Here is a 27,234-nt window from a genome sequence, read left to right on the forward strand (position 1 = left end):
ATGTTTCAACAACTTTGACAATACTTGCTATTTTAAGACATTACACATTACTGATACTGTTTTTGTTCTAAGATATACAGTAGAGTCCCGCTAATCTGAACTATATGGGACTGAACCCTGTTCGGATTAGCGAAAATTTGGATTAGGCGGAATTTTATTATATAATGCCATTTATGGTTTTTATGAGGCGTGGGCTATTTAACATCTGATGTGTCAAATATTAAAGATCAGACACAAAACACACCTTTATTATTTAGCGTATTTAGCATAATATTAATACGTAAATATTTAAGTACTATGTACGTAATCGTATTTTTTTTTTTTTTTTTTTTAGTTGAAGGAGAAATAGATTAATCATAATTGTCTTATGTACATATTAATAAACGTATGACATTACCTGAAAAAGAACTTGTTTTTCTTTGCTTTTCAAGGTTCATAATTGTTATAAAAATATTTCTTAATTCGTCCTAGCCCTGTTCGGATTAGGCGGATATTCGAATTAGCGGGGTTCGGATTAGCGGGAAACTACTGTAAACAGTTTTCCTGTGTTATCGAAGTTTTCCCCGGTCGGTGGTGAGTCGTCGCAGCAGGCGTGCGTTTGCGCTTCGTTCCAGGAAAAGGATCGACCTGGAGAACCCTGACGTCCCGACCCGCTCCTACGCCTCGCAGCCAGACTCGAAGCCCGACCAGTTCCTCCTCTTCACGCACTCGGACGTCGACGCGGACGCGGCCCAGACGACAGTGCCGTTCCTGGACGCCCAGCCGGTGAGCTCCAACCCCCCCACGCTGCTCGCCGGCGCCGGCATCTACCACAAGGGGCAGCGCGGCTACGGCGGCTTCGTGGCGCCCAAGGTCTTCACCTACGACTACGCGCCCCACATCAGCGCCAAGTTCCCGTCGGACCAGCGCTACCACAACAGGCGGAAATAACGACCCCCCCGGGGTTCCCTAGTGCCGCGATCTCAGAAAGATAAAAACATTAACTTCATCTTAGCATATAGTTATTACTCTGCCCCATGTATGTCTTTGCATTCTTTTGGCTTGTTCAATAGGTATCAATCATTTTAACAGATTATACTCTTCCATGTGAGATCACAATCACTTGTCCTACTTAAATTGATATATGAAAAAAAGAAAACAAAATTTCCCGTTGAATCAAACCTGCACATTTAATTACTCGTATGTCAATGTTGCGCAGTAAATGTACCCACAGTTTTTGCTCAAGTTGAAAAGAACTCCATTTGATGTGAATACCCAAAAAACTTGTAATGTATGTATTAGACGTAAGACTTAAAAAAGGTATACGTGTTGTCATTGCAATCACGAATCTGCAATACAATAATTGTAATACAGACTGCATGATGGTGAAACTAACACAAGGAATACAAGGGTGTTATTTTATATATACTTTTTATCAATATGCTATTTAAATGTACTGCTACGAGAGGGGTTGACTGAAAACGCACATTTTGCACACAGAAGCATAAAGCAATGTAATGTCAATACTGTATTTACACTAGATTTAACCGTAGAAAATAAACCATGTACCCTAAACTGATTTATGTCAATAAGTTTCATCTCAACATTAATGACAGTAGACAAATTTATCTGCCGTTGATCTGATGTTTGTAACTTGGTAGTTAGACACTTCAAATGTATTGGTGAAGGGATGAAGTAAATATATTGCAACGATAAAATATTAATTCCTATTATGTACATCCTCTTAAAGATAGTGATTATAATTACTGAGAAAATTAGTTAAAAAAATTTTTATACACGCAAAGCAATTTCTTGACCAATCACAAGAGGGAAAGTACCATCTATGTATCTTGCAATAAATAAACCCAAGGTACAATCATTTGTTTAACTTTCAGCAGGATTAAAAATTAGAAGCATGACAATATTTAAGTACCCAAGAGTCTGTCTCAATATTTTTGTAGAGAATTTTAACCAGTAAAATGTTTCCATTAACCTATTTCAAATTTCATAAAATACAAACTACGCTAGTTCAAACACTATTATAAACAAAATTAATATAACAGGATGTTTCTTTGCAGTGTAAACATAATTTTCAAAAGATATGAAAGTGAAATTAAAGGGGGAAAAAAAAAAACACTAACTCACAAGCTATCATTTTTGTTGATGAGAAAAGAATCCTATTGTTTTCAAATATGCTAGATCACCAAAAATTTCTAAACCCATCCCCCATCTTATGATACGAAAAAGATCAACCTTTATACAAATTTGAACGTCAGAAAGTAAGAATCTCTCAGCCTGAAAATAAAACAATGCCAGTGGCAACTTAAAGTGGAAGAATGCAACTATTTTTCTCGAGTGCCTAAAAATTGAAAAATGGCAGGCGTAACAGAATAATAAAAATGAGGTTGCTGTGTGTGTATGTGCATTTAAGGGAATTGCCAACCACAAAATGTAAAATTTCCAGGATGTTTTAATTTGTTAGTAATTTTAAAACATTTTCATAAGCATACATAGTTTTTGCGACCCCATGCCTCAATCCAAGGGCTCTGACGACAGATCCCTCACCATATTGTCCTTGTTGGTGACTCACCACACCCAGGTGTTTACCACCCCTCTCGTGCCTTTGAAAAAGGGGCGAGTCGAAGCACGCCAATCGCCACAGAGATCCTTCATCCCTTCTTCACCTTCCCCCCCCCCCCCCCTTTTTCGCTCCTTCCGCTAGGACCGTACAAATGCAAGAAGACGCCTTATGCCATTGCTGCTACCGGACGTAAATTAGGGTCAGTTAGCGATACAAGTCAAGCCTCCAAGGCAAACCAGAGGGCTGGGGTGAGTTATTATTAGAGACGACTTCAATCCAATTTCATTTTTATAACAGAAATAGATTTTGGAAATATTGTTTTTATTTTTATATATACTGTTTTGTAATATTTACACCACCAAAACAATGTATGGCTGCATTTTTATGATAAAATCAATACATTCAAAAAAAATAAAAAATAAATAAGCGAGCATTTGTTATTTGCAAGTGATTTAATAAGAGATGTACAATAAAACAAATTAAACTAATTTTTCTGATTAATGCACTTTGGTACAATTTTTGTATGGAAATAATGACATTCCTTTAATTTGAAACATTATAAGATCAGGTATTTCTTTTGTGATATGAATTAAGTTTTGGTTCAATGCTGTTTGATTTCACAACATAACTTTGCCTGTCAGTGTTATGCCGTGAATCGACATGCTTTTCGGCTTTATCTCGGTTTCATCCCAATCCACCGTTTAATCTTGCCCCTAGCTATTGTGCGTTGCGATAACCCCTCCCCCGCATGCCACGTACTTTACGTATTTTCTGTTCGGTAGAGATTCGTTCCTCTCCCCGCTTCTTCGACTGTGCTGGGTGCATGCCTCGCGCCTTCCCTCGTTTCCTGCCGTTGTTTCGTAGCAGCCGGAGGACCCTGCAAGACCAGTCTGCGGATCTGCCGTGCCTCAAGTGCTCGGTACTTAATCGGATTGGTCGGCCGGGAAAGCATGTCGGGACTAAGCACGGGTCGTGGGTCGGCAACGTCGAAACAGCGTGTGAAACCACCACGAGCCTGGTCGACCAGATACCTCCTCGCCCCTGCCCCACCCTGCTGACACCCTACCGCAATAGGAGGTTCCCTGAGACTGCCAAGGAAGTGATCACGGCGCGACGCTGCCTACCGAAATCATTCCCTCTGCGATCGAGGCCACGACCCCCCGGGAAAATCCTGGCGTTCGGACTAATTGTCTCCCCCTCCACATAGGGGGAGTGGAGGCCCATGAGGGAGGGGAATATATTTGCCGCCACCTCCTGACCGAGTGCGCAGACAGTACCTGCACAGGCCCGTCGTGAGGCCTACAATTCACTCTTCTCGGGGCCACGGGGGGATCCTCCCCCGAGCCTACGGCCCAGGGTGCCCACAAGGAAAAACATATTTTGTACCAATTTAGGCGAGAAAAAAGTACTAGATTTAAAAAAAAAAAGTACTAAATTATAATTTGTTATGGTTTTAACAATTTAGGAAGTAATTATGACACTGCAATGCTCTAACTTAAATATCACACCACACACACATACATTCCATAGTTTTTAAAAATAATTACGCTTCATAATAAAACATATTGGAGATACTGTAACATTATTATATTAAATAAAAAAAGTACTAGATCTGCGTAAATGTACTAGGCCACTAAAAAACTTATAAAAGTACTAGATCTAGTACGAAAGTACTAACTGTGGACATCCTGCTACGGCCGTCGCATTCTCGGAGGGAGTCGGAAGGGCAATGGCAAAGTAGTATTAGAAAGCAGTATAAACATATAACATATGACTGGCAACCGACTTTCAAATGCTATCAGGATCACAAAAATATCTGTAGGTCCCTGTAGTACTATTGACTACTAGTTTTGAAAGTTATAAATTATACAAAAATTACTGCCTGCACGAGCTGCTTGTTCAAACACATACATAAACTAAACTCACATATGTAGCCTTACAAGCTACACGAGCTACAGCCTCAGCTTAGATGCACTGATACGTAGTGCATCACAATTTTCCGAATGTAAATTTTTAAAACCCACGTTAAGAGATTTCTGGGGGGGGGGAACTTCTTAAAAGGTAAGTAATAGTAAAATACATATATTTACTCGCATATAGGTCACCATCGCAGATAGGTCGCACCCATAATTTGAGGTCTTGAATTTGGAATTTAAGATTCCCCCCATATAGGTCGCACCGGTAATTCATTACCGCGCCGTGCGCGAAAAAGGTCATTGTACTCGATCAGCTGCTGTTACGGCGCGCCTGCTGGCTCTCTTTGTTCACTGAGCTGCGCATGCGCAGTATTACTCACTCAACGCTCCGCCCACGCCCAGACTCGTGACCTTGCATCAGCAGCCAGCCAATAGATGTGAGCTTAGCGGAAAAAAAATATAAGCTCCACCTCCCGTGTACCCGTTTTGTCCAGTTCTAATACCAGTTTATTGGTATACGCACCAGTTTTCTCGCTGCCTTGACATGTTCAAGTTTACGTCCATCTTGATGTCTTGATACCAATAATTAATTAATTACGATCCCCAGAAATAAATTGTTAGTTTAAAAAATATGCGTCAACTGTACAATATTTCCGAAATTATAAAATATGTATAAAACCGTTACCAAGACTTCGCTCATTTTATCTTGTGAAGTTTGTCTCGTACCAGTATTTCGGCTAAGTTGTGACATAAATACAGTATCAGAACTTAACAATCAGCCACGTTCATACATTCGTGAGTTTACGTTTTTCCCTCGTGCATTTTAGATTGTCACCAGCTATAATTACTCGGACTTTTACACGCCTAGGCTTAAATTATTACATGTTTAGAAATAAAAGCAACTTTTCATGTTATAAAATATGTATATTTTGCGATTTAAAATGTTCATTGCCGACTATAAACTTTATGTTTTTCATGATGTTTTTAGGCCTACTAGCTAATCTTATCTACTCTTAAAGTACACACGGTATTTTCTGGTTGTTTATGGTTGTTACGTGACGTAAATAGGGGGTGGATTCGATTTTTGAGTCGTAATTTGCGTGAAAGGATTGTATTGGACTAAATGGGAACTAAACGGGACCTGAAGGATATAGTGCAAATAACGGGAAAACGTAAATAACAACGTAAATAAGGGGTTTCGCTGTATGTGTACATTGTAAATAAATTTGCCTATACCTATATAAACTTCTTTTTCGCATTTCAAAGCAAAATATTGAAAAAAAAAAATTCCTCAAAAATTTTTAAAATTTATTCTTCATATATAGGTCGCACTTCATTATTTCCCCATCAAATCTGGTAAAATTGCCGCGACCTATATGCGAGTAAATATGGTAGTATAATTTTCATAGGTCAAATGGTTATGTTCTTAAATATGCAATATTAAGTTCTAAGGTAGTAAATGTTTACTTACATCTTGTTAATTAAGATACCAAATTTTAGTTAATGAAAAATAAATAAATCTCACATTAACATTTTAAAAATTATTTATGCTTCCATTTTGGTTGCAAACAATTGCCACTGAACCTGTATTTGAATTCAGCAATATTACAATCACATTTTCTGCCAATTTCCTCTCAAATCTGGAACGTTTAGTTATGTTTGTTTTGATTTTGAGTCACATTGTTATAGATACATGCAGCAAGTAAGCTGCCAGTGTGTATTTTCGATACTTTGGTACTGACAAACAATTTTGAATACTGATCGATAATCCATGGCAATCTTTCACATTCGCGCCTTTTAATGAACATGTCAAAAGAGTGCCCATGTTAACTGCTGTAATCTTCTTTTTTATCATTAGAAATGTTTAAAAAAACAAATTTAACCACCCCAAATAACTGTTATTCAAGTTTAAAATGTAAACAAAAGACAGTCTTTTAAATCACCCACACAATTTTTTCTGCCACTGTTTTAAGAGAGAGAAATTTATGTGTTTGAATGCTAAGCATATTCATATTTTTGTTAGTGCTTATCAATATTTTTATGCCATCGTTATTTGTGTTGAGCTCAAAGTTATGTAAATTGTTCATTTGTCATCATGTAGGAGAATTTTCAGTCATCAACCACTGAACATCGTGTTATGTTAAAGACAACTGTTTGGGAAATAAACTATGGTGATGTGGTGTTATGATTCTTTGACTAAAACACAATCGTTACAACGTTCAGGCAAGTACCTATTACGCAAGGATTTCTGGTACAAATAGAATTTTATTTTTTGCCATTGCTGACTTTCAAGGACCACTTATCAAAATCCCTTAGCAGTTGTGGGGTCCAGAACCGTGTAGAGGAATGTTCTTTTCCCCACTTTTGTTTTCCCAAAAACACCATTCTATCCTGTGAAATTTACAAAGTTAAAGGGAGCGGTTTCGCCTTATGGGCACCCCTTTTGTTCTGCAACGTCTAGTATATTCTTGATTTTTTTCCCTGTACAGGCTGTCGATAAAAATAAGAATGTGGCCGGGAAGGGGGGTAGATTTATCCTGTACAGGCCATAAATGAAAATAAGGGGGGGGGGGGGGGGGGAATTGCCAGGGCCTAGGCACCAAGGAGTGTTTCGAGATTTTTTTAAATGCTCCGGTTTAACCTTCTAGTAGGACGAAAATTATCAATATGTTGCTAATGTAAGTGCAAATAATTCTCAGGAAAACATAAAAAGTTGAGCGATGTCTGCAGGTCGCATGTACAGTTATGGCTGCTGTAATGTTGGCTTTATATATAGTACCTGGATGACCGAGCTTTGCTCGGTATTTTTTTTTTTTTGTAAATTATGTTTTTTTAGAAATTATATTTAAATACTAATTACATACTGATGAAATTATGAAATATGAATAATATTTTTTTCAGCGGCCAAACGATGTGACGCACGTCTCGTGTAACATCTAAATCATAAAACCTTTCCGCTCATATAATGTTAGTCAAGTTTCGCAAGCATCTTACATTAGCAGCACGTGTGGGGCGAGCGGAAACCTGATTAACTTCAGGAAGGTTTTCTTGAAATGAGTCTACGCTGAAAATCGTTGGAGCCGTTTCAGAAATTCAGATGATTTTATATATATATGTGTGTGTATATATAAAAAATTGAACACTCGGATAAAACAACATTTTCTAAAAATGAGTCCTAGCTAGATTGATTTATCGCCCCTGAAACCCCCTGCATACTAAATTTCATGAAAATCGATGGAGCCGTTTCCGAGATTCAGATTATATGATTATATACATATAAACACACACACACAATAATTGCTCGTTTAAAGAGCCACGCGGACGGGACTGACCTGCACGCGCAGGGGGTGCATCATGACGAGGGCCAGCAGGTCGCGGGGCGGCAGCACGTCGCGCAGGCTCAGCCCCTGCAGCTTGATGGCCTGGCACATGAACACCGCCAGGTAGCGGTGCAGCGGCAGGTGGAACGACACCTGCAGGCTGTCGTCCTGCGCAACAGGCCACAGTACTCCCTTCGCTCTCCGTGTTACGACAAGGTGCTCCCGGCGACATGCCATGAGCTTGTGATGGGATAAGAGTGGAGCATCAGTGCAGCCGAGTATCGCGGATTTTCCGTAATTATGACTGATTATCCCTGACTCGTCCCCAACCAATTCCAACTTCCTTGACTCATTCCCAACCAATTAGAACTTCCCAGACTCATTCCAAACCTATTAGAACTTTCCTGACTTGTCCCCAACCAATTAGAACTTCCCTGACTCATCCCCAACAAATTCCAACTTCCCTGACTCGTCCCCAACCAATTCCAACTTCCTTGACTCATCCCCAACCAATTAGAACTTCCCAGACTCATTCCAAACCTATTAGAACTTTCCTGACTTGTCCCCAACCAATTAGAACTTTCCTGACTCATCCCCAACAAATTCCAACTTCCCTGACTCGTCCCCAACCAATTCCAACTTCCTTGACTCATCCCCAACCAATTAGAACTTCCCAGACTCATTCCAAACCTATTAGAACTTTCCTGACTTGTCCCCAACCAATTAGAACTTCCCTGACTCATCCCCAACAAATTCCAACTTCCCTGACTCATCCCCAAGCAATTCCAACTTCCCTGACTCATCCTCAACCAATTCCAAATTCCCTGACTCATCCTAAACCAATTAGAACTTCCCTGACTTGTCCCCAACCAATTAGAACTTCCAGACTCATTCCCAACCAATTAGAACTTCCCCGACTCGTCCCCAACCAATCCCAACCTCCCTGACCTGGCAGGACGGGAGGACAGGCTACTCACGATGCTGGGGCTGGTGAAGTTGATGGCGTCCAGCCACTCCTGCAGGGCGGCCAGGCAGCTGGCCAGCACGCGGCGGGTCAGGTCCACGGTGGCCCCCGACGTGAGGTGCGACACCAGCCCCCACATGGGGTACGCGCTCGCCTCCAGCTCCGCCGAGAACGCAGCGTAGTACGTGTTGGGCTCGAACTCCACGTGCTGCGTCAGCTCCCGCTGGTTCACGTTCATCCCTGCCCGCCAGACAGCGCACGTCACTAGGGAGCTATCAGCCTATCACATTCCTTCACGCCGCAAACAATACAGATCCATTCAGAAACACTGCCCCGCGAAATTACAGTACAGTCTCAATTAACCGAGTTTATGCCAACTTCAGCAACATTCCGATATCTTGACTAACATGGATATAAAAAGAAAACAGTCTTGTTTTTTAATTGGTGCAATGGTTATCATTTTTTCAGAGCGATGTTTTTCCAATTTTACTTGAGTGCAGATTGTATAGGATGGCCACTCGTTTGGCAAAAAACAAATTCCAGGTTTTTCTGACAATTTAAAATTTTTATTTTTAAGTACAGTAGAACCCTGTTATAACGAATCTGAAGGGAGTAGTTTATATGTTCACTATAGAGGGGAAACTTTATATCTGGGAAAACTTTTATATTGGCAATACATACTCAAAAGCAAAATCTTTACACATAGGCCTAAGCCAAGAAAAGAATTAATGAAAATACTCAAAGCAACAGTTTTATGAGCAAATGCAGATATTATTTTTAATGAACTACACATGTACAAACTTTCTATTACCTAATGGTTCTTGGACATCGGCGTATTATCCTTTTTTCAGGCATTTAATACTCTGTGACGTTTTCGCAGCTTGAGAAAGAAGATTGTTCAGCTTGTTAAATATTGTACTTAATGTGGATGTTGCAATTACCAGTTCCTTTGCTATTAACACGTGCGGGCAGTGGGGTTGGAGTCTACCTTTTCAATAATGTCCAGTTTATCTCACACAGATAATGCCTTACGTTTTTTACCGCGTTTTTCACCATATCTTATGTACGTATTTCTTATTGAAGCACATTTGCAGCTTAATAACACGAAATTCTTTTTACCGTCAAAAGTAAATAAACAAAAAATAACGAGTCTGGCACATCAAAGATCACTACGTATCATTTAGTATCGCAGTTGCTAAAGCTGGAACGAAATTTTCTCACTTTCTATGGAAAAATTTAGTCCAAAGAGTTCTATCTAGTGGTAGTCTTACGAACCTTACTCGATCAAAATGTCCGAAACGTGAACTATAAAAATGAGACGTAAAAATATTGAATTTGCTGCTATTATGTACATACGTATTTGTGTGGCGGTAATTTATGTTTAATTTTGATAACATATTAAATGTACACGTGTTCGCCCATTCTTTAACTATGCAGGGAAAACTATTTTTTATTTTCACCAAACTGATCACCATTTTTGGCTACACGTAGCCTACCGAGGCCACTCGAATATGACTTGTTTATAATATGAACAGTGGACAATCGAGTAGCGTATTGCGGAGAAAAATTTCAATGTGATCCAGAATAGACGTTTTGTGAAAAAAACTTGTAATTATATGAAAATATTTGAGATAAATGTGCATTATGTCGGCAAAATTTGTTCGTGGTACACGGGAAAACGTATCAACATTGACAAAAGTTGTACGCTATATCCAATAAATTAATATATAACCCTACATCATTTTGCCGGGACTGAGACGGAAATTCACAATAAACGGGAATTCATTATAGGCGGGTTCACTATAAACGGGTTCTACTGTATATTCATTTTAAATAAGTAAAACTGACTACATCAGAGCTAATAAAGTCAACCATTAATATTATTCCTGTAGGATTATATTACTTCTGTGATAAAAGTGATTTCCTGGAACATAATTTAGTAGCTTATGAATGAGAGTAGCAATCAACAGCAAAATTTAGCAAAAAGACAACATTGGTATAAATAAAACATCACACCATGAGGGCACAACAAAAACTACAACAGATGCCAGGAATAAAAACAGTTTACACACGACAATTTACATTATCCGCATAAACAAAAATCTCATCATTATTTCTGCTAGTTTGCCACTATAAAAAAGGTTCCTAGCTTTAAATTGTTCATAGAAAACATTTCTATCACAGTAATCTGCGCATTATTAATTTTGAGTTGTGAAAGTACACTGATGTCCCATTGTTTTATCCAACTAAGTTCTTTTCAACTTGCTGGACAAAAAACAGCTAATCCCTGATGCCTTTAAAAAATTCACAGATTTCCCAAGCACCAAAAAAATTTACTAATTTAAGGTTTCCCGGTTTTTACTGGTCGGGTGGCCACCCTGTTGTTTCTCGTCACTCCATTATTTGCCCAAACAGGAAGCAGCATCTTTGAGGTTAATCTTCTTTAGGCTTTCGACAACATTACCTCATTTACTAGATCCTCAAAACAAATGCTTCAATAGTCTTTGCTGGTGATGGTACTTTGGGTTAGCTACGAATAAAAAAAAAAAGGATTTAAATTAGTATTTATAAATGAAATGACATTGCTAACATGTGGCTAAATTTATCAATTTTCAGTTCAACACAAAAAAAAGCTTTTGCTTCCAACTTCTTAAAGTTAAAATATATATGTATATTTTTTTTTCTTTCTTTCCACAATTGACAGAGAGGGAATAAGTTGGTGACATACAACGAAAAAAAAAACGGGGCTAAAGAAGAAAGTACATAGTAAACAAACATCCCAGCACTCCTGGGGTGATTTCGGTAAACCACAGAGAGCAGAAACCGAAATCATCCCAGCACTCCTGGGGTGATTTCGGTAAACTACGGAGAGCAGAAACCGAAATCGCTAGACCAAGATACGAACCAGATTTCTTTGGAAAGCAAGTTCGGTGTCTCGCCCCTACGACCCCGAGCGCGTGACCCCTGGATCACACCCATTGGCTCACCTTGGAACATGGAGAGAAAGGCGAACCACATCTCGAGCAGGTTGTCGTCGCTCATGAACTTGATGGCGACCGGCTTGTGCGACAACAGGTTGTTGAGGTCGGAGACGACCGGCCAATAGCAGTGCTCCTTCATCACCTGCCGCCCGCAGTCCACCACGTAGTGGTAGTTTTTGTCCACGTCTGCACATAACACACACACACACCACTGAAACACATGCAGGCTTGCGATTCAGTAAGTGCGCGTAAAGTAAAACTCTGTTAACAAGTTTCTCATAGGAGTTGAAATTTTAAACGTATTAAAAAGGATAATCATTCTAGTTGAAAATTTTTTTAAAATGGTATTATTATGTTAATGCATTACTTTATTCAATATTTTTAATTATTTTATCCCTGAAAATTCTTTTCTAAAAAAAATTATTTTTTTAACCATTCCAGTCTACAAAGCTGAGGTTATTGGACAGAATATAACAGATAAAAATAGACATGATTAAAAGTAGGTAAAAAAAAGATATATTAAATTATTATAAATAAAAAAAAACAATTAGAAAATGGAAACAATGTTTGCAGAGAAACACCTACTACTTCGACGTCAAGATCTCTACGATGTACTCTTAGTGCTAATACCTCATAGGCTATCGCTATAGCAATTAATGCACCCTTTGTCAGAGCCTATCCTTCTTTGACCTCTCTGGCATAACCCAGCCCATAGCTAATAAATTTATAATAAAAATTCCTTTCAGTTTCATCAAGTTTCATCATCAAATAAGTGTCAAAAGGACTTAGCACTAGTTAAAAAATCCTGTTTATATACTCATTTTGATGAGTTGTTGGTTCAACAGGCTTTCTTTTTCAGAAGACCTCTGCCATTAACTCAAATTGTATTCTTTTTTTAAAACTTGTTGAATTTGTGCCAGAGATGACAGCACAGATTTTGTGTGAAAAACGGCATAATTTGATTTATGGAGTCGGGAAGATGTGTCAAAATGTTATTGCAACCCCCTCCCCCTCTATTTCAAGCGTATTTCCGAGAACCGTGTGGGGTATTACAATGTGATTTTACTGTAGTTCTGTATACGTGTTTTGTTTCATAAACTATATATATATATATATTTAAGCGAGTGAAAAGGGTTGAAATGTGTGTTTTCAGAATAATTTTTGGACATGAAACGTCGTCCGTACAGATTCTTAAAAGCGTTCAAGGGTCTTGCTTAAACACCATCTTCATTCCACGCCATGGAATGCTACGGTCGCCACTCGAACATCATAGTTGCCCTATGCACGGGAAGACCGCGTGCCAGTTCAGACACCGCCTCGCTGACAGGCGGCCAGTGTTGTGGAATCGTGAAGACACGCCGTGTGTTCAGACGGGGCAGGAGGAACCAGAAGGCAGAAAGAGAGAGGGGGGGATGGGACAGCCACTGACCATGCAGCGTGTTCTGCACCAGGATCTTGCTCATCATGTACTTGAGGCTGATGACCATGACGTGCAGCAGGTTGCAGCTGACGGCCATGCGCAGCGCCAGGCTCTCGTTGGAGAAGAGCTGCACGCTGACGTGCACCACGCGGTTCGAGAGCGTGTCGGGGTCGTGCGAGCGCTCCAGCATCATCGAGATGCGGCTGTAGTGCAGCACGAACGCCTGCGTCAGCGCCTCCTGCCGAACACGCGAGAGCACACACGCGCCCGCTACACTCCTGCCGATTCCCCTCCCCTCGTCGATCCGTCCAGCACGACCACAGATAAGATTAACATCAGGGATATAGACAAAACAGACACTTTCACACGGTAGCCATCTTGGTTTTTCACTGGTGCAAACAACCAACACTTTTTTTTTAATTTTCAAATGAAGATCCATCACAACACAAAGACAACTAGAACATTGAATAATTTGACATAATGTGCTGAATTGAATACTGTTGAATATTTTTACCATTCGTATTTGAACATTTGCAGAGGCACTTAGTATATAAAGACTATACGTTATGGTTTTTGAAAATCTCTGTGTGTGTCTGTGTCTGTCAAGGGCGCAACAGCTAAATTTCCAAAGGGGGGGCAATATACCTCTTTATAAAGAATATAGCGAGGAGTCCACAGGTCCTCCCCCGGGAAAATTTGTATTTCAAGGTGAAAAATGGTGCTATTTAAGCAGTTTTATTATCTAAAAATTGATTACACAGCACTTTCTTTGCCCCCGTTTGCCGCCACTTCAAGGTTTCAGGGGGCGGGGGGGGGGGGAATACCCTTGCCGCCCCCCCCCCCCCCATTGTTGCGCCACTGGTGTGTGTGTCTGTGTGTGTGTGTGTGTGTGAAAGAGAGAGAGAAAGAGAGAGAGAGAGAGAGAGCTCCGTCTGTTGAAACTCATCCCTCGCCGCGAAGCCGAAACCCACCTTGTAATCGGGATCCGGCAGCATGTTCAGCAGCAGGCAGACCATCTTCTGAGGGAACTCGAACTTCACGGTCCAGAAGACCAGCTCGTCGAGGAACGTGCGGTGCACGAGCTGCTCCTGCAGCGCCGGGCAGTCTGCGACACACGCACCCAGCACGGGTCACGCTGACAAACTAACAAACCACGTTCCCCCACCAGCTACGCTTCCGAGACTGTCCAGAGGGGATCAGGCCCTTACATCTTTTTGCTATAACTGTACATAATTTTAAAACTATTTACTTAAATTTTTGGAATGTCAAGGCATAGATCACAACTCCCAGACCTTCCACGCCTTGTCGCAACCACATCCTTACTAACAGGCTCTGTTCTATGAGGGCAGAGAGGAAATAACTTATTTCACGCGGGCGATTACAGCTATCACACCAGTCAGCACAGTTCACACATCATGGGCTTGCTGACAAACTACGTTCCCCACCAGCAACACAGTGTTCCGCTTCAGAGACTGTCCAGAGGGGATCAGGCCCTGTCATCTTGGAGTTTTACATCTTTTTGCTATAACTATACATAATTTTAAAACTATTTACATAATTTTTTTTGGAATGTCAAGGCACAGATCATATCTCCCAGACACTTCTACACCTTAAGTAGCTTGGCTTCAGGGTTGTAGCCGTGTCCTTGGCAAATAATTCACCGACGTTTCGGTCGACATTGCAGTCGCCATCATCAAGGAACATTTACCTACTGTTACCTACGTAGGTAACTGCTCCCTGATGATGGTGACTGCAATGTCGACCGAAATGTCGGTGAATTATTTGCCAAGGACACGGCTACAACCCAGAAGCCAAGCTACTGCAGACAATGGCCGTGAAAGCCTGCGAACATTATTAACTTCTACACCTTGTCGCAAACCACATCCTTACTAACAGGCTCTATTCTACGAGGTCGAGGGCAGTGAGGAAATAACTTGTTTCACGCGGGCGATTACAGCTGTCACACCAGTTCGAAAGTGTCGACTTACACAAGCAGACAAAGCTAAGTCCTATGCCATGTCAAACCAAAAAATTTAGCATGGAAGCTTTACTGCAGGCAGTATAATATATTTGAAATTGCGAGATGGTGATGCCTAATCTAATTGAAGCACAGAGACCAGATTCTACGCTTCTACTGATAGGTCAATTTAGTTTTTAAAACAGGAGACTATTTTTTTTTTTTTTATAAATTTTATTTAGGCTCAGTCTTACGTGCATTGTTGATTTTTTTTTAAAATCATTACTTTTATTTAAGGAATATTTATAAAATTTTAACTCTATAACTCCCTTGCATTTGTTTCCAAGGGATGTATCAAATAAAAATTTTAGAAGTTGCCCTGAAATACCGTAACAGTAATGAAGGGAAAATAAAAAAAAATCAACGTAGCATGAGACCAAACAATTTCAAACAAAATGTACTAAATGGATTCTAAAAATAATTCACTGTGGAAGGGGGGTAAAAAAAAAAAAAAAAAAAACACAAACCTTTATACTCATCTGGAGGTTCTGGACTAGGAAGAGATTTTAGAGCCTCTTCGTACGTGCTTTTCCCTTCAACCATGTATCGATAATAGTCTGTACCTTCTGGAGGAATCTCCGTCAAGTTCCTGTAAACCTGCAGGAGGAAAAAAAAAAACATCATTGCCAGTCCAAAGAATGCCAAATCCAACTAGTTGAGAGCCAATTAAATATGGCACCAGCATCCGCTAGACACAAGTGAGTGGAACTGTCACTGCGAGGCAATTTCATTTCCACTCATGTAACAGCAGGAGCCAATTAGATATTTTCCAACATGACTCCCACGGTCCTCTAGATGCCCTTAGCACTGACCCAAGATCGGCTTGTCCAGGCACTAGGTCATGCGTCTATGTCACTAAATGGCCGTGAGCAATTTTGGGCCACGAAAGATTTTGCAGGTTGTGTAGTAAATGCTTTTCTATTCAACCTACACTGAACCAAAGAACTGGAAATTAGTATTATAATAGTTGAAACTTCACAATGATTTTTTACATTATTATGTGATAATGTATGTAATTGTTTACCAATTTACACTTTTCACAAAAGTTTTGTATTAAAAGGGTTTTTATTAATGATGCATCATTGTATTAATTTTACTGTGGTATTCTCGCAAAAACTACATTGACATTCAATGATTTCAACAAAAAATGCTAATATGGCTGGCAAGTAGGGTCATCAAGAGAAATTAAGGGCCCGTGGGATAATATTTTTTTTAAGAAACAACCCCCCCTCCCCCACCATCAAATTATTTAATGTCAACAATTTAAAAAAAAAAAATTAAAAAACTCTCAAATGTTAATGAGACCTAAACTGTTAAAATGATTACTTGTACGGTTTCCTATGAATTGTATTAACAATCTGGAAACTCTACCGGGCCCCCTCTGAAGTCCGGGCCACGGGGTGTGTCCCCCCCTTCCCCCTCAACGGCCTGCCGGCAAGGCCAGGGTCCCGAACATGCCGGAATTGAAAAGTCAGTACGGCACCGAACTCCGGACGGGTTCTCACCTGGGGGTTGGTGAAGGACGCGGTCATCACTTTCCTCATGGCTGCCCCCATCGCGCTGAAGTCGTTCAACATGCTCAGGAAGGCGTCCGCGTCCTGGATCGCGAGCAGGTACACTTCCGGGACTCCGGACTTACTGCAACACGAGCAGCACGTGGTTACCCTCGCACTCGAGCATCGCGTTAGAAGGAGACAACGATGGTTAGCGACACAACTGTCGCACTCAAAACGAAAGATGGCGAGCAAACGTCTGACCTATCAGGTGGTAAGTAAATGGTAGCTGCCAAATTGCGTGAGTTCCGAGAAGGCCTGTGGCATTTTACTGTATACTGCACACAATTCACTCGTCATACAGATTTACATGTGTGTTGTATTTTTTCGCAGCACGCGCGGATAACAGAGAGTTCACTGTACATGCTCTGCATTGACTGACAAGACCTTGTCTGCGACTCACCTGTTTTCCCGGAGGTGCTGGATGAGTCTCAGCATCAGCCGCGGCATCACGACTGAGGCCACGCACATCAAGTCTGCGGGAGCTGAGGGCTTGTTCACCTGAGCCTTCGGCCCGTGGCGGTCACAAAACCTGGGGGAAAACACGCGGCGAAGAGTTAGAAATTTAACGTAACAATCTGATGGTTGCCGGAAGAGGCTTCGTCTCACACTTAAGGGCTCCGCCTACCCGGGCACACACGCAGAGCTTCAGGAAAAACAACGCGATTTCAAAACTACTCAACATATCCGAGTGGGGTCTGCTTACGAGAAGCATTTAAGAGTTCGCTGAGGGCCGAAAAGTACTTTTGACTTTGGATTAAGTTTTTTAACTATTTTTAAAAGAGCTAAATGGCTAAAACGCATGTTTTCAGAGTAATTTTTAGACGTAAAACAATGGGTACAAATTCTTGAAAGCACTTGAGGGACTTGCATTACACCTTTATCTTCATTTCTCGGCCATATAATGTTACGGTCACCGCTCATATGCACTGGGAGAAGACTGCGCGCCAGTCCAGAGGAGACGCCGTGCTAGAAGCACCAGTGAGCGTCGCGCTCATCATCCCGCCTGGCCGATACACATACACCCCTGACGAGGTAGGCCCCTTAAGAGTTGGTTATTTCATTTTCTTGTCATTACTAATATTTGAGGGCTTTTACTGCACATTTATTCCTAAACCCCTCTTGCATTTTAAGTTTTGTCTCAAATTTTCTCTAAAGATGTTTGATTTACACAAGCTGGATCAAGATGTAGAAAAAAAAATTTAAAATTATGTGCAAATAAAGGTATGTAATAACTTAACTTTACATGAAACATTATTTTTATTTTGTAATTTAACTTCCTGGTGCTCCAATTATGCAAAATCTTAAATATCATAAGCTTCATCATTTTACACTCCTTTTGGATAACCAGAATAGATATAATTGGTTGCATTTCATCCAGCTAGACAACTGGTGGCTGCAATCAGAAACTAGCTAGTATTTGGGTATCGGTACACTCCTAGATTACACACGTGTGTGTGTTTATGTGTGTATTTGAATGTATGTGGATATGTATGCGTGTGAGTTTGTGAGAGAAAGAGAAAGTGAATGTAAGAAGGTGAGAAAGAGTGAAAATGAAACTTAACACGAGAGGAATACAGAGGGGAAAAAAAGAGAAAGGGGGAAAGACAGAGAGAAATATAAAAAGAGATAAAATAGTTAGCACATTATAGATATATACAAAAGGGAAAAAAAAAGACAGAAAGTGAGAGAAAAATAAAGGGTAGAAGTACTGCTATGTTTTTTTGTGAATTTGATTCAAGTTCCAAAGTATAATGCGAGTTCGGGGTTGTCTACGTCCATTGATTCTATATTTGATGCGTTATCGTTGGGTTGGGCCAATGCAGACGGCTGTACAGAGCTTGGGGCGTTGCATTTCGTCGTGCGCGCTCACCACTTTGGGCCACCAGGGCCGATTCCGTTGCATTTTTCCAAGCTTCTTTCTTAATCGACAGAGATGACCACTGTCTACATCGGAAAGACCGGTAAGAAATGGGTGTCACTCGTTGCTTCTAATTTCTTCACTTTTGGTTTGGGGCATTATTCCTTGCTGCTTGCATTAAAAAAAAAAAAATTGTGCACGAAATAAGGAAGAAGAATTTTTTTTTACAAAATGTAGTTTACACTCCAAAGTTAAGAATAAAAGTTGTTTGGAACAAATGGACTGAGTACTTTCGTTGCTAGTTCGCCTGTGACTGAAAGCTAGCCGTGCCTAATACACATTTTAGCGTTTGCTGCTGCATGGTTACATCACTGCGAGAGACGCAATGCAAGTGTTGGCACCAGTGTTTCCAGAGCGGGCTTTTCAAAGTATCCTGTTTTCGCGTCGCCAAGATCCTGTCAGGAATCCCCTGTACGGAACGCAAGGCGTTCATCGAATTCACGTCACAAAGAGGAAAAGGGACACTGTTCGGTAAAATAATACACGTGTTGTGCTTGTCGTGGGATTCGGCGGATGGATGCTACTCCTGCAAGTAGTCATCTGGCAAAACACTGTCCGTTGGCAGGGCAGTGGACTTCAAGACGGCACCCCGTTAAGCTGCTCGGTAACTTTGTCGGTGGTCTGGCACAGTTTTTAAGTGTATACACACAACAGACACTGTTTTCTGAAGGCGCGAAGGCCAGCTCGCCTGCCACCTCCCCCTCCTACGTCTGTGTCCTTTCAGGGTGGAACAGGAGTCGTCTTACAGATCTTACTAATCCAGAGCCCGACACCTGGACTAGACTTGGACTCTGTCCGACCGGCGGGAAGAGAGCGGAAAGAGAGAGAGAGGAGGACGGAAGCGGGCCCGCTCACCCCGTCTCCTTCATGACGTTGGTGTCCCCACAGTCGCAGGCCCCGCCCGCCTGGCTGCGGAACATGTTGAAGTCGTGGCCGTCGTGGTTGCCGTTCTGGAAGCAGTGCGCGCACAGCGACATGCACGGCGAGATGCCGCACGTCCGGCACCGGTACGCCACGAAGTTGGCCGTCCACACCAGGCCGCACGTGGTGGCGTTGTCGTACCGGAGGACTGCGGGCACGAACACGCGGCATGAGCCACCAGCCCGGTGCTCCGCAGACTCACCTTTCATTCCATCACTAACTTTAGACAAGGTGAAGTGGGGCAAGTGCAGTCAGAAAAACAATATATACACTATAAATTGTAACATCAAGAGACCTAAAAGGAGTGTTGGAAAAAAAACAAGTTTTTTTTAAAAATAAACCAAACAACCTGGTTTCTTTAATTTAAACCTTTTTTACACGCTTTATATTAGCTTCACCTGTATGTTTATTAGTTTGTATGTTTGTAACCGACTCATTTGGGAGCGATTTTGACCCACTTTAAACAGCCAGATTTCATTGAAACTTTGTAGATTTATCGAGGATTGATGACAATACACTAAGATTATTTGTCTAAACATGGTTTTTTTTTTAAATACATTAGTTATTATAGTTCTTACCACGTTCAAACTAAATATTTCTGATTCAAAATGATTAATAATTTCAGTTGCAATTCCTAACTGACAGCAACTAAACTATACATGATCCGTTTCCTCTCATGCAATCAAAAATTAAGGACTTTTTATGTTTGCTGACTAGATTTTGTCCCAGCTTTCGGGGAAAAAGTAATCAAAGCTCGTAATTAACATACGCATTGCATGCTAGAGTATTTGGGATGATTACACTTATCCCACTTTACCTTACCTGCTGTTTCCATGCAAAGAACCACATGTTTACCAATGCAAGTTTAGCAATAGACCACCTTTTCTTTTATCAGAAAACCTATTTGCGGAAATGGAATGTGAAAAGGCTTACGCTAGAAGTTTAAATCTTACATCTAAACCTCTAAATAAAACACACTATATTAATATTAAATTTATACTACTGAGCAGTTAGTCATTTACAACATTTAAAAAAAAATTTCACTAAAACATTAAAACTGATACAAAATATTAATATTTTCACAAAAGCTAATCAGCATATCCCCTAAAAATGGTGGATACAATTTTAATACTATAGGAAAACCTACTTAAATGGTTATGTCTTTAGAAATTACTTATGTTTTTTGTGAACATCTCAAAATGTGTAATTTTAGTTTATGATAAATTTATAATTAATGAATTGTATGTAATAATAATTATAAGTATCAATTTGTAATTAAAAAGTTTATGCATGTAATACATTCGTGTAAATTTATGTCAAATATACTTTTGACCATTCTTTGTATTAGTATGTGCCTAGGGAGGCTCAAATGACGTAAACATCAAATAAATGTTCCTATGTCCCAGCAGCATGTATAGGGTGGCGTAAGGTACGAGGAGGGGAGGCTAGGTAGACATGGCACTCGCTGAATGGATGACTGGGGTTCATCTCGCTCGCGAATGAAGCCCGGCCGTGAGTCACACTCTCACGGCCGAATGCCGGCGAGGTCAAACCGGCCGCCCACGCAGTTCAGCTGTTAGTCAACCGTGCAAATACACAGCTGGGGTGATGACATGACCCTGACATCGCAACACCACAATTACATCTCCTTGTTCAAGAACAAATGAGGAATAAATTATCTAAATTTGTTAGTTATGTGTGCTGAATAAGTCATCAGACCTTACTAGAGCTAAAAAATAAATAAACATAACTACTAATTTTGAAGAACTTATAAATGCACAGTAAAAAAATAACATGAAAAACCATCTTTTAACAACACAGCAAGAAATGAAAGACAACATAAAAAAAGGCAATCACACAACAAAGAACTCCAACCCAAAACCAATGACTTAACACTTTAGTAAAGATGAAATTATGTTCACAAGACAAAAGAGAGAAAATTATCCAGTCTTAGACAAAAATTTAAAAAGTAGGAATACTCACTTTTACAAATGAATACATCTACAGAACAATATTTTTTTTTGCCATACACACTAAAAAAAATCAATAGAAACAAATATAACCACAAATTACTTGAGGCCATAATAAACTGGGACCAACACACACACAAAAGGAGGAAGAATTTTGGGGACAATAGCATTGAATACGTATAATACAATGGTAATAATGGTTGGTGTTTCTTTTATATTCAAAGTTTACCTTGTTTTTTGAGTCAATACCTACTTTCTTAGCCTTGCTCAATTTACATAATCCAAAAATAAATAGCAACTAGCATATCTGAATGGCATTATGTCTACGATTGTGTACATCTTGTATTATAAACCACACATAAAATTTAAAACATATGTGTATCGTTAAGCAAAAATTATAGAACCTTCTTATTTTATGTAATGTATGTAAACCTAAATATTATTTTGTTTTAAATGTTCATCTAGTTTCCTAATATTTAACTTTAATCATGGTATTTTTTTCTGCTACAATGATTCCACGTAAAAATGGTTAGTTCCATGGACTCTGGTTAAAAGCTCTATGGAATGCAATATATAAATAAATAAAATACCACTTATTTTTGGGGGAGACACAGTCGTCAAATGGTTAGATTACTTGCCTCAAATCAAGTAAGAGACAATGTGGGCAGAGTCGAACCCACGATATTTCGCGAGTGGGAAACGAGGCGAACGTCGCGATGATCCCCTCCAATGATCCCATTCCCGTTGCTGACGTTCCATTCTCATCTAATCACCCCCACACCCCTCCTCCCAAACACCTCCTGATGTCAATGCGATGACAGAACCCCAATTCATTCCTTTTTTTTTTTAAGTTATAGGTACTTCTAAAGCGACTTCCAACAAGGTTGCGTTAAACGTTTAACGCTACCATGGAGAATTATTTGCATGCAATTAAGAACTATTTTTTAATGATGCCAAAGAAGTATAACTTCTCATGCGCGTACCTAAGTACACGCACCTTTTTTTTTCTGTCCCTAAGCTTTATGATAATATCATATATATTATATATATTATATAAATTAAATGAATGGCATGCAGGGACTGAGCCACTAGCAGGTGCTGGCAGTCGAACGAGGCAGTTCAAGCACCCCGACACACACACGGACGGAAGACGAGACGAGGCGAGACACGTGATGCCGGTACACCGGACACAAGGTCAGCAAGCCCGTGCTGGTAGCAGACACCACGACACACAGTCAAGGCCTCTGGCTCGCTTCCGCAGAATTCCAGCCACGTACTTTCCTATGTTATGAACAATTAATACCCCTACGCTTAAACCATTGATGATTATAGGTGCGGGTGTCTCACTGGTTTTAATTTTTTTGCTCAATCTCATTACAAAACTAAAGATGTCAGTGTTACAGTTTTTTTTTTAATTTCTATAATATGAACGTAGTTAGTATTTGTCAGTATAAACATACTTAAATAAAATAATGCCATTTTAATATTATATACATAATATGTATATATATTAAATTATTGTATGGTTTTAATTTAGTTTCTTGGCAATGATAATGTTATCCTCCTCGTATCATGACAAAAATTCTGTATTCCTCAACGAAAATCTAATTTCCACAACCATTACATTAAAGTGATGGGAATAACACAGTGACATAAACCGTCTTTCATGAATAAAAAATTGATTTATCTTAGTTTTGTACATAAACTTAAAATTTTAGTATCATTTGTTATTGAAGTGGTGTTATAAAGTTTTAACCACTTTCTACTGTGTTATTTTGTCTCATTTTTTGTCGCTTTTCTAAAAGGCAAATTAATGTATATGCAAACTTTCAAGAAAACTGATGAGATGAAGAAAACTTTTAACAAAACCTGGGTATAAATACAATGAAGGCTTAAAGGAAATAAAACTATGTGTTTGAAAGACAAAAAAGAAGGTACAAAACTGAGCGAATTAAGAATACATCCCTGCCCATAAAACTGATTTTTATCCTCTTGAGCAATCAAAAATGAATAATTAAGGAATGTTTAAGAACCCCTTAACTTCATAGCCTTCACTACTATCAAGAGGAAGAAAACTCACTGTAATATCACAAAATCCCTCAAGAAAATAAATTTTTTTTAGAATTTTAATGCAAAAAAATAATAATTTCCTTTGTTAGTTCAATTTTTACAAATATGCCCCTGCTGTCCATAAATATCTCTGGAACACGTTTTTAACAAAAGCATAGATGCAAACCAAAATTTGATCACATTTACATTTACTTTAAACGTAAGACAGTAAGAAAAAAAATACATTTTCAGTTTATAGGTGAGATACAAAATATAAAAAATGAATTCTAAATGTTTTTATTCATAAAATCTAATCCTGTGGTCCGAAATTTACCAATTGTACTGCACGTGCACTAAATGTTGTTTTCTGCCAAGTCAAAAACAAAAGAAAATTAAAATGTCCACATTTATTTATTACTTGCATGCTATCAGTCTTTATTAAGGAGTTGTTAACGATTATAAGTGAAATTTAAGGACTTTTTAATAATATTAAGGAAGCATAAGAACCATGGGAAAGAAAGGTCTTAGGTTACAAAAATTGGCTCAATTCTTACATCCGATACCAGATTCCTATTGGTTGAGAATCACGGAGGGGAAATGAATGGCGTCACGGATGTTGGCCAATGATAATAAAATGAATGGTGAAACAAAGTAAAATATAGTTTATAGTATTGGCAACAGCGAAAGACAAACACACTGTGGGAAGAAAAAAAAAGACAAATGATAGTGCGAGTTTTGGAGCGATAGTAGCGGACAGTTATACGAGAAGGCGTGAATTAATAAGTAGAATTGAATATATATCATAAATTGAATAAATAAGTACACAATAAGCATTGAGTAGGTAAGAAGAAAGTTATTTATTATATGGGTAATGAGTGTAGTAGCCACATGAGAAAGGGAAAGTCATGATTGTTTTTACTGAAATAAAATAACAAAACTGTAAAAACATACGTTGTGCATTTCATGGATCTAAACCCAAGACCTCCGGAGTACGCCAGCCACATGTGTCACGGGGGTCACATCCTCTTTAGATAACCTCACTATCTACTCAATGCTGAAGCATTACAAAAAATTAACATGGCACTTGTTGGATCATATGCTATTGTCTGTAGTTATGAAATTCCCATTACGAACTCCCAGCCCGTTGTAGGAGAGACTAGAAACAATTAATGAATAAATTAGGGCTTAAGGTCTCTTTGACATCTAGGGGTAATTGATGTGAATGCATCGGTGGGGAAAACGGGAGCACTCTAAGAAAACCCACCAGCTCTTGGCAACGTCTGCCAACAGTTCCCACTTGCGAAATACTAGAGTTCGACCAGTCTCCTGATTAGGTAACCCAGGCTGTCCATACAAATCTGCAATTAATTTCCCTGACTTTCTATCACCAAAATTTCAAATTTCCCTGACTATTTTTGAAATTCTACTTCTTTAGGCACATTATGGAAAAATTACAGTGAATTTTTACGATGCACATGCACATGGCTACAAAATGTTTACAGGAAGTTGGCAGACCCACATGTATGAACATAAACCCATGTACAGTCATTTTCATAATAATTAGGGCGGTTGAACCACTCACCATCCCAACCAAGACAATATGGGTTTGATTACCGGTGGGATCAAACCCCTGGGATATGTGGGTGGGTGTTGCCATGTCTGTGCAGGGTTGCTCCAAGCTTGGATTCACAAAATTCCCTGAATTTTACAAGTTTTCCAGTTCTGAATCGACTAGTTTCTCTGACCTACCTTACACTGATAATCCCACTACCCATTTGGTATTGCTTTCTAGGGGGGAAAAAGTTTTTACATGCCATTCAAACATGTCATTTTAATCTTAAAACGTTATGCCTGCCAAAACAAATCAATATCACATGATAAAACTAATTTTCTCCAAAGGAAACACTAGCAACTGACTTTACCTCAACTTATACGATTTTACTGATATTACTCGGTAGGGCTCACCTTAATGAAATTAATTACTCAATACTGTAACCTCTGATGCACCAGAAGAAACAGAGTGTCTAGCAAACATGTGATTAAAAACTTCCTCACTTTTCCCTGACTAACAGATTTGGGGGAAAAAGTTTCCCTGATCACTGATATTAAGCCAGTTGCCAATAACTATTAAAAATTTTAATATAAAATCATGACTCATACCACTTCATTACTGCAACAGGCAATTATTTTACCGCACTGCTGTCGATTGCACTGAAGTATATGTGCATGGTCGAAGTGCCGATATATATGCTCACAAGAAAAACTGAACGGGGGGAAAGAAAACATTTTGTAACACTTTGATATCGGTTGGAAAAGACGAAGAAATGACGTGTACGTAGAACCGGCACAAATCAAAATAAATCTCTGCTACAGCTTTAATTTTTCAGTAACTCTTGTCATTAAAAAAATTCCCTGACTACCTATGAAATTCCCTGACTTTTCCCTGTTGTTGAAAAACCCCTAGGACTAAAAACAAATGAGTGATGGATGGTATTAATGCACTTATGTAGTGATCATAGTGCTGAAAGAGACTGTGAAAAGGAGTTAGAAGTTTTAAAAAGCTTTATTGTGATTACATGAAGAAAAAAAAATTGACAAAAATAATTTTATTTAAAACTATCCGTTATAAGCAATGAAATCTGACAAAGACAAACTAAATTAAATGTAAAAGTGAAAATCAGTAGAAAGAAAGACGGTACTACTAAATAGTATCTAACGAGTTTTACAAAATTGATAATGTAATTCAGATTACAAACAATATCATGCAATTATATATTTTACCTACTCGAGATTGAGAGTTTCATAAGTTGAGGTTTCCTGATATTGTAAGATAGTTTTACGAGTCATTTACTTTACCCCTACGCCCTTGCAGATTTTCTGACAGTCACGACATACTTCGTGGCCACCGTGTTGTTTTGTCTCAAACTTATTTTTTGTTTCGAATGTCTACATTTTAACGACATCAAAAAATGTGCAGTCTTGTTTTTCGTTAGATGTATTTTGTTATTACACACACAGACTATATCTGCGCATCCAGTCAACATGAACATTGCCGAAATTATAGTTAAAAATATTTTAGTTGAGAACACTTCAGTCATGATCTCCTTCCAACGAGAAAGGTATTATTTAAATTATACAGTTTGTCCATTAAAGAATGCCCAAGTTATAAATTTTAATAGTATTTAGAGTTTTGGTTCAAGGTCACAATTTAAAGAGAAACTCAAAACAGTTTTAGATAAGCACATGTGCAAGTACTGCTTTGTTGTTTTCTCCCTTGGAGCGCCACCTTAGTAAAATGGTGACTCCTGACCGCAAATCCCCTCCCCATTGGACTATCTCTGTACGAGAGTCAGTCAAAGTCCCTGTCGTAATGGTCGAGACGACAGAGCTCTTTTTCGCTGGCCTCCATGTTCACCTGGCTATTTTTTTTTTTTTCATTTGCGGCTTTATAAAAGATAAGTGTCTACATTCCGCCGCTACCTAATGATTTTTCAGAGTTGAGACCCAGAGTTGAAGAGGTTACTGCGTCCATTACTCCGGATGTGTTTACCAAAGTGGAAAGAATTGGACTTTAGGTTGGATGAGTACAGTTTAACTAAAGGTGCACACATTGAAAATTTGCAAGGAAAAAAAAAACACTTT

The 27,234-nt window shown here is 39.3% G+C and overlaps 2 protein-coding genes across 5 annotated transcripts in view; one reads left to right on the forward strand and one right to left on the reverse strand.

The window, feature by feature from the left end:
• Positions 1–1,697, forward strand: part of LOC134537042 (uncharacterized) — a 40,665-nt gene extending 38,968 nt beyond the window's left edge. For all 3 annotated transcript variants that reach the window (XM_063377259.1, XM_063377260.1, XM_063377261.1), the window contains exon 8: positions 615–1,697. In XM_063377259.1, coding sequence (XP_063233329.1) covers positions 615–930 — 316 coding nt within the window. In that variant the 3' untranslated portion in view covers positions 931–1,697. The remainder of the gene's footprint in view (positions 1–614) is intronic.
• The window catches only part of LOC134537041 (E3 ubiquitin-protein ligase Ubr3), a 115,925-nt gene that overhangs the window by 85,765 nt on the left and 2,926 nt on the right, over positions 1–27,234 (reverse strand). For both annotated transcript variants that reach the window (XR_010075917.1, XM_063377258.1), the window contains exons 2-10: positions 19,508–19,721; positions 17,135–17,263; positions 16,684–16,816; positions 15,646–15,775; positions 14,133–14,266; positions 13,171–13,399; positions 11,748–11,927; positions 8,774–9,000; positions 7,809–7,964 (exon numbers count right to left, since the gene is read on the reverse strand). Coding sequence is in view for 1 of the 2 variants with exons in the window: in XM_063377258.1 (XP_063233328.1) it covers positions 7,809–7,964; positions 8,774–9,000; positions 11,748–11,927; positions 13,171–13,399; positions 14,133–14,266; positions 15,646–15,775; positions 16,684–16,816; positions 17,135–17,263; positions 19,508–19,721 (1,532 nt within the window). In the remaining variant the exon portion in view is untranslated. The remainder of the gene's footprint in view (positions 1–7,808; positions 7,965–8,773; positions 9,001–11,747; positions 11,928–13,170; positions 13,400–14,132; positions 14,267–15,645; positions 15,776–16,683; positions 16,817–17,134; positions 17,264–19,507; positions 19,722–27,234) is intronic.

This window comes from Bacillus rossius, chromosome 11, assembly GCF_032445375.1.
Source record: "Bacillus rossius redtenbacheri isolate Brsri chromosome 11, Brsri_v3, whole genome shotgun sequence".
NCBI classification, from domain to species: Eukaryota; Metazoa; Arthropoda; class Insecta; order Phasmatodea; family Bacillidae; genus Bacillus; species Bacillus rossius.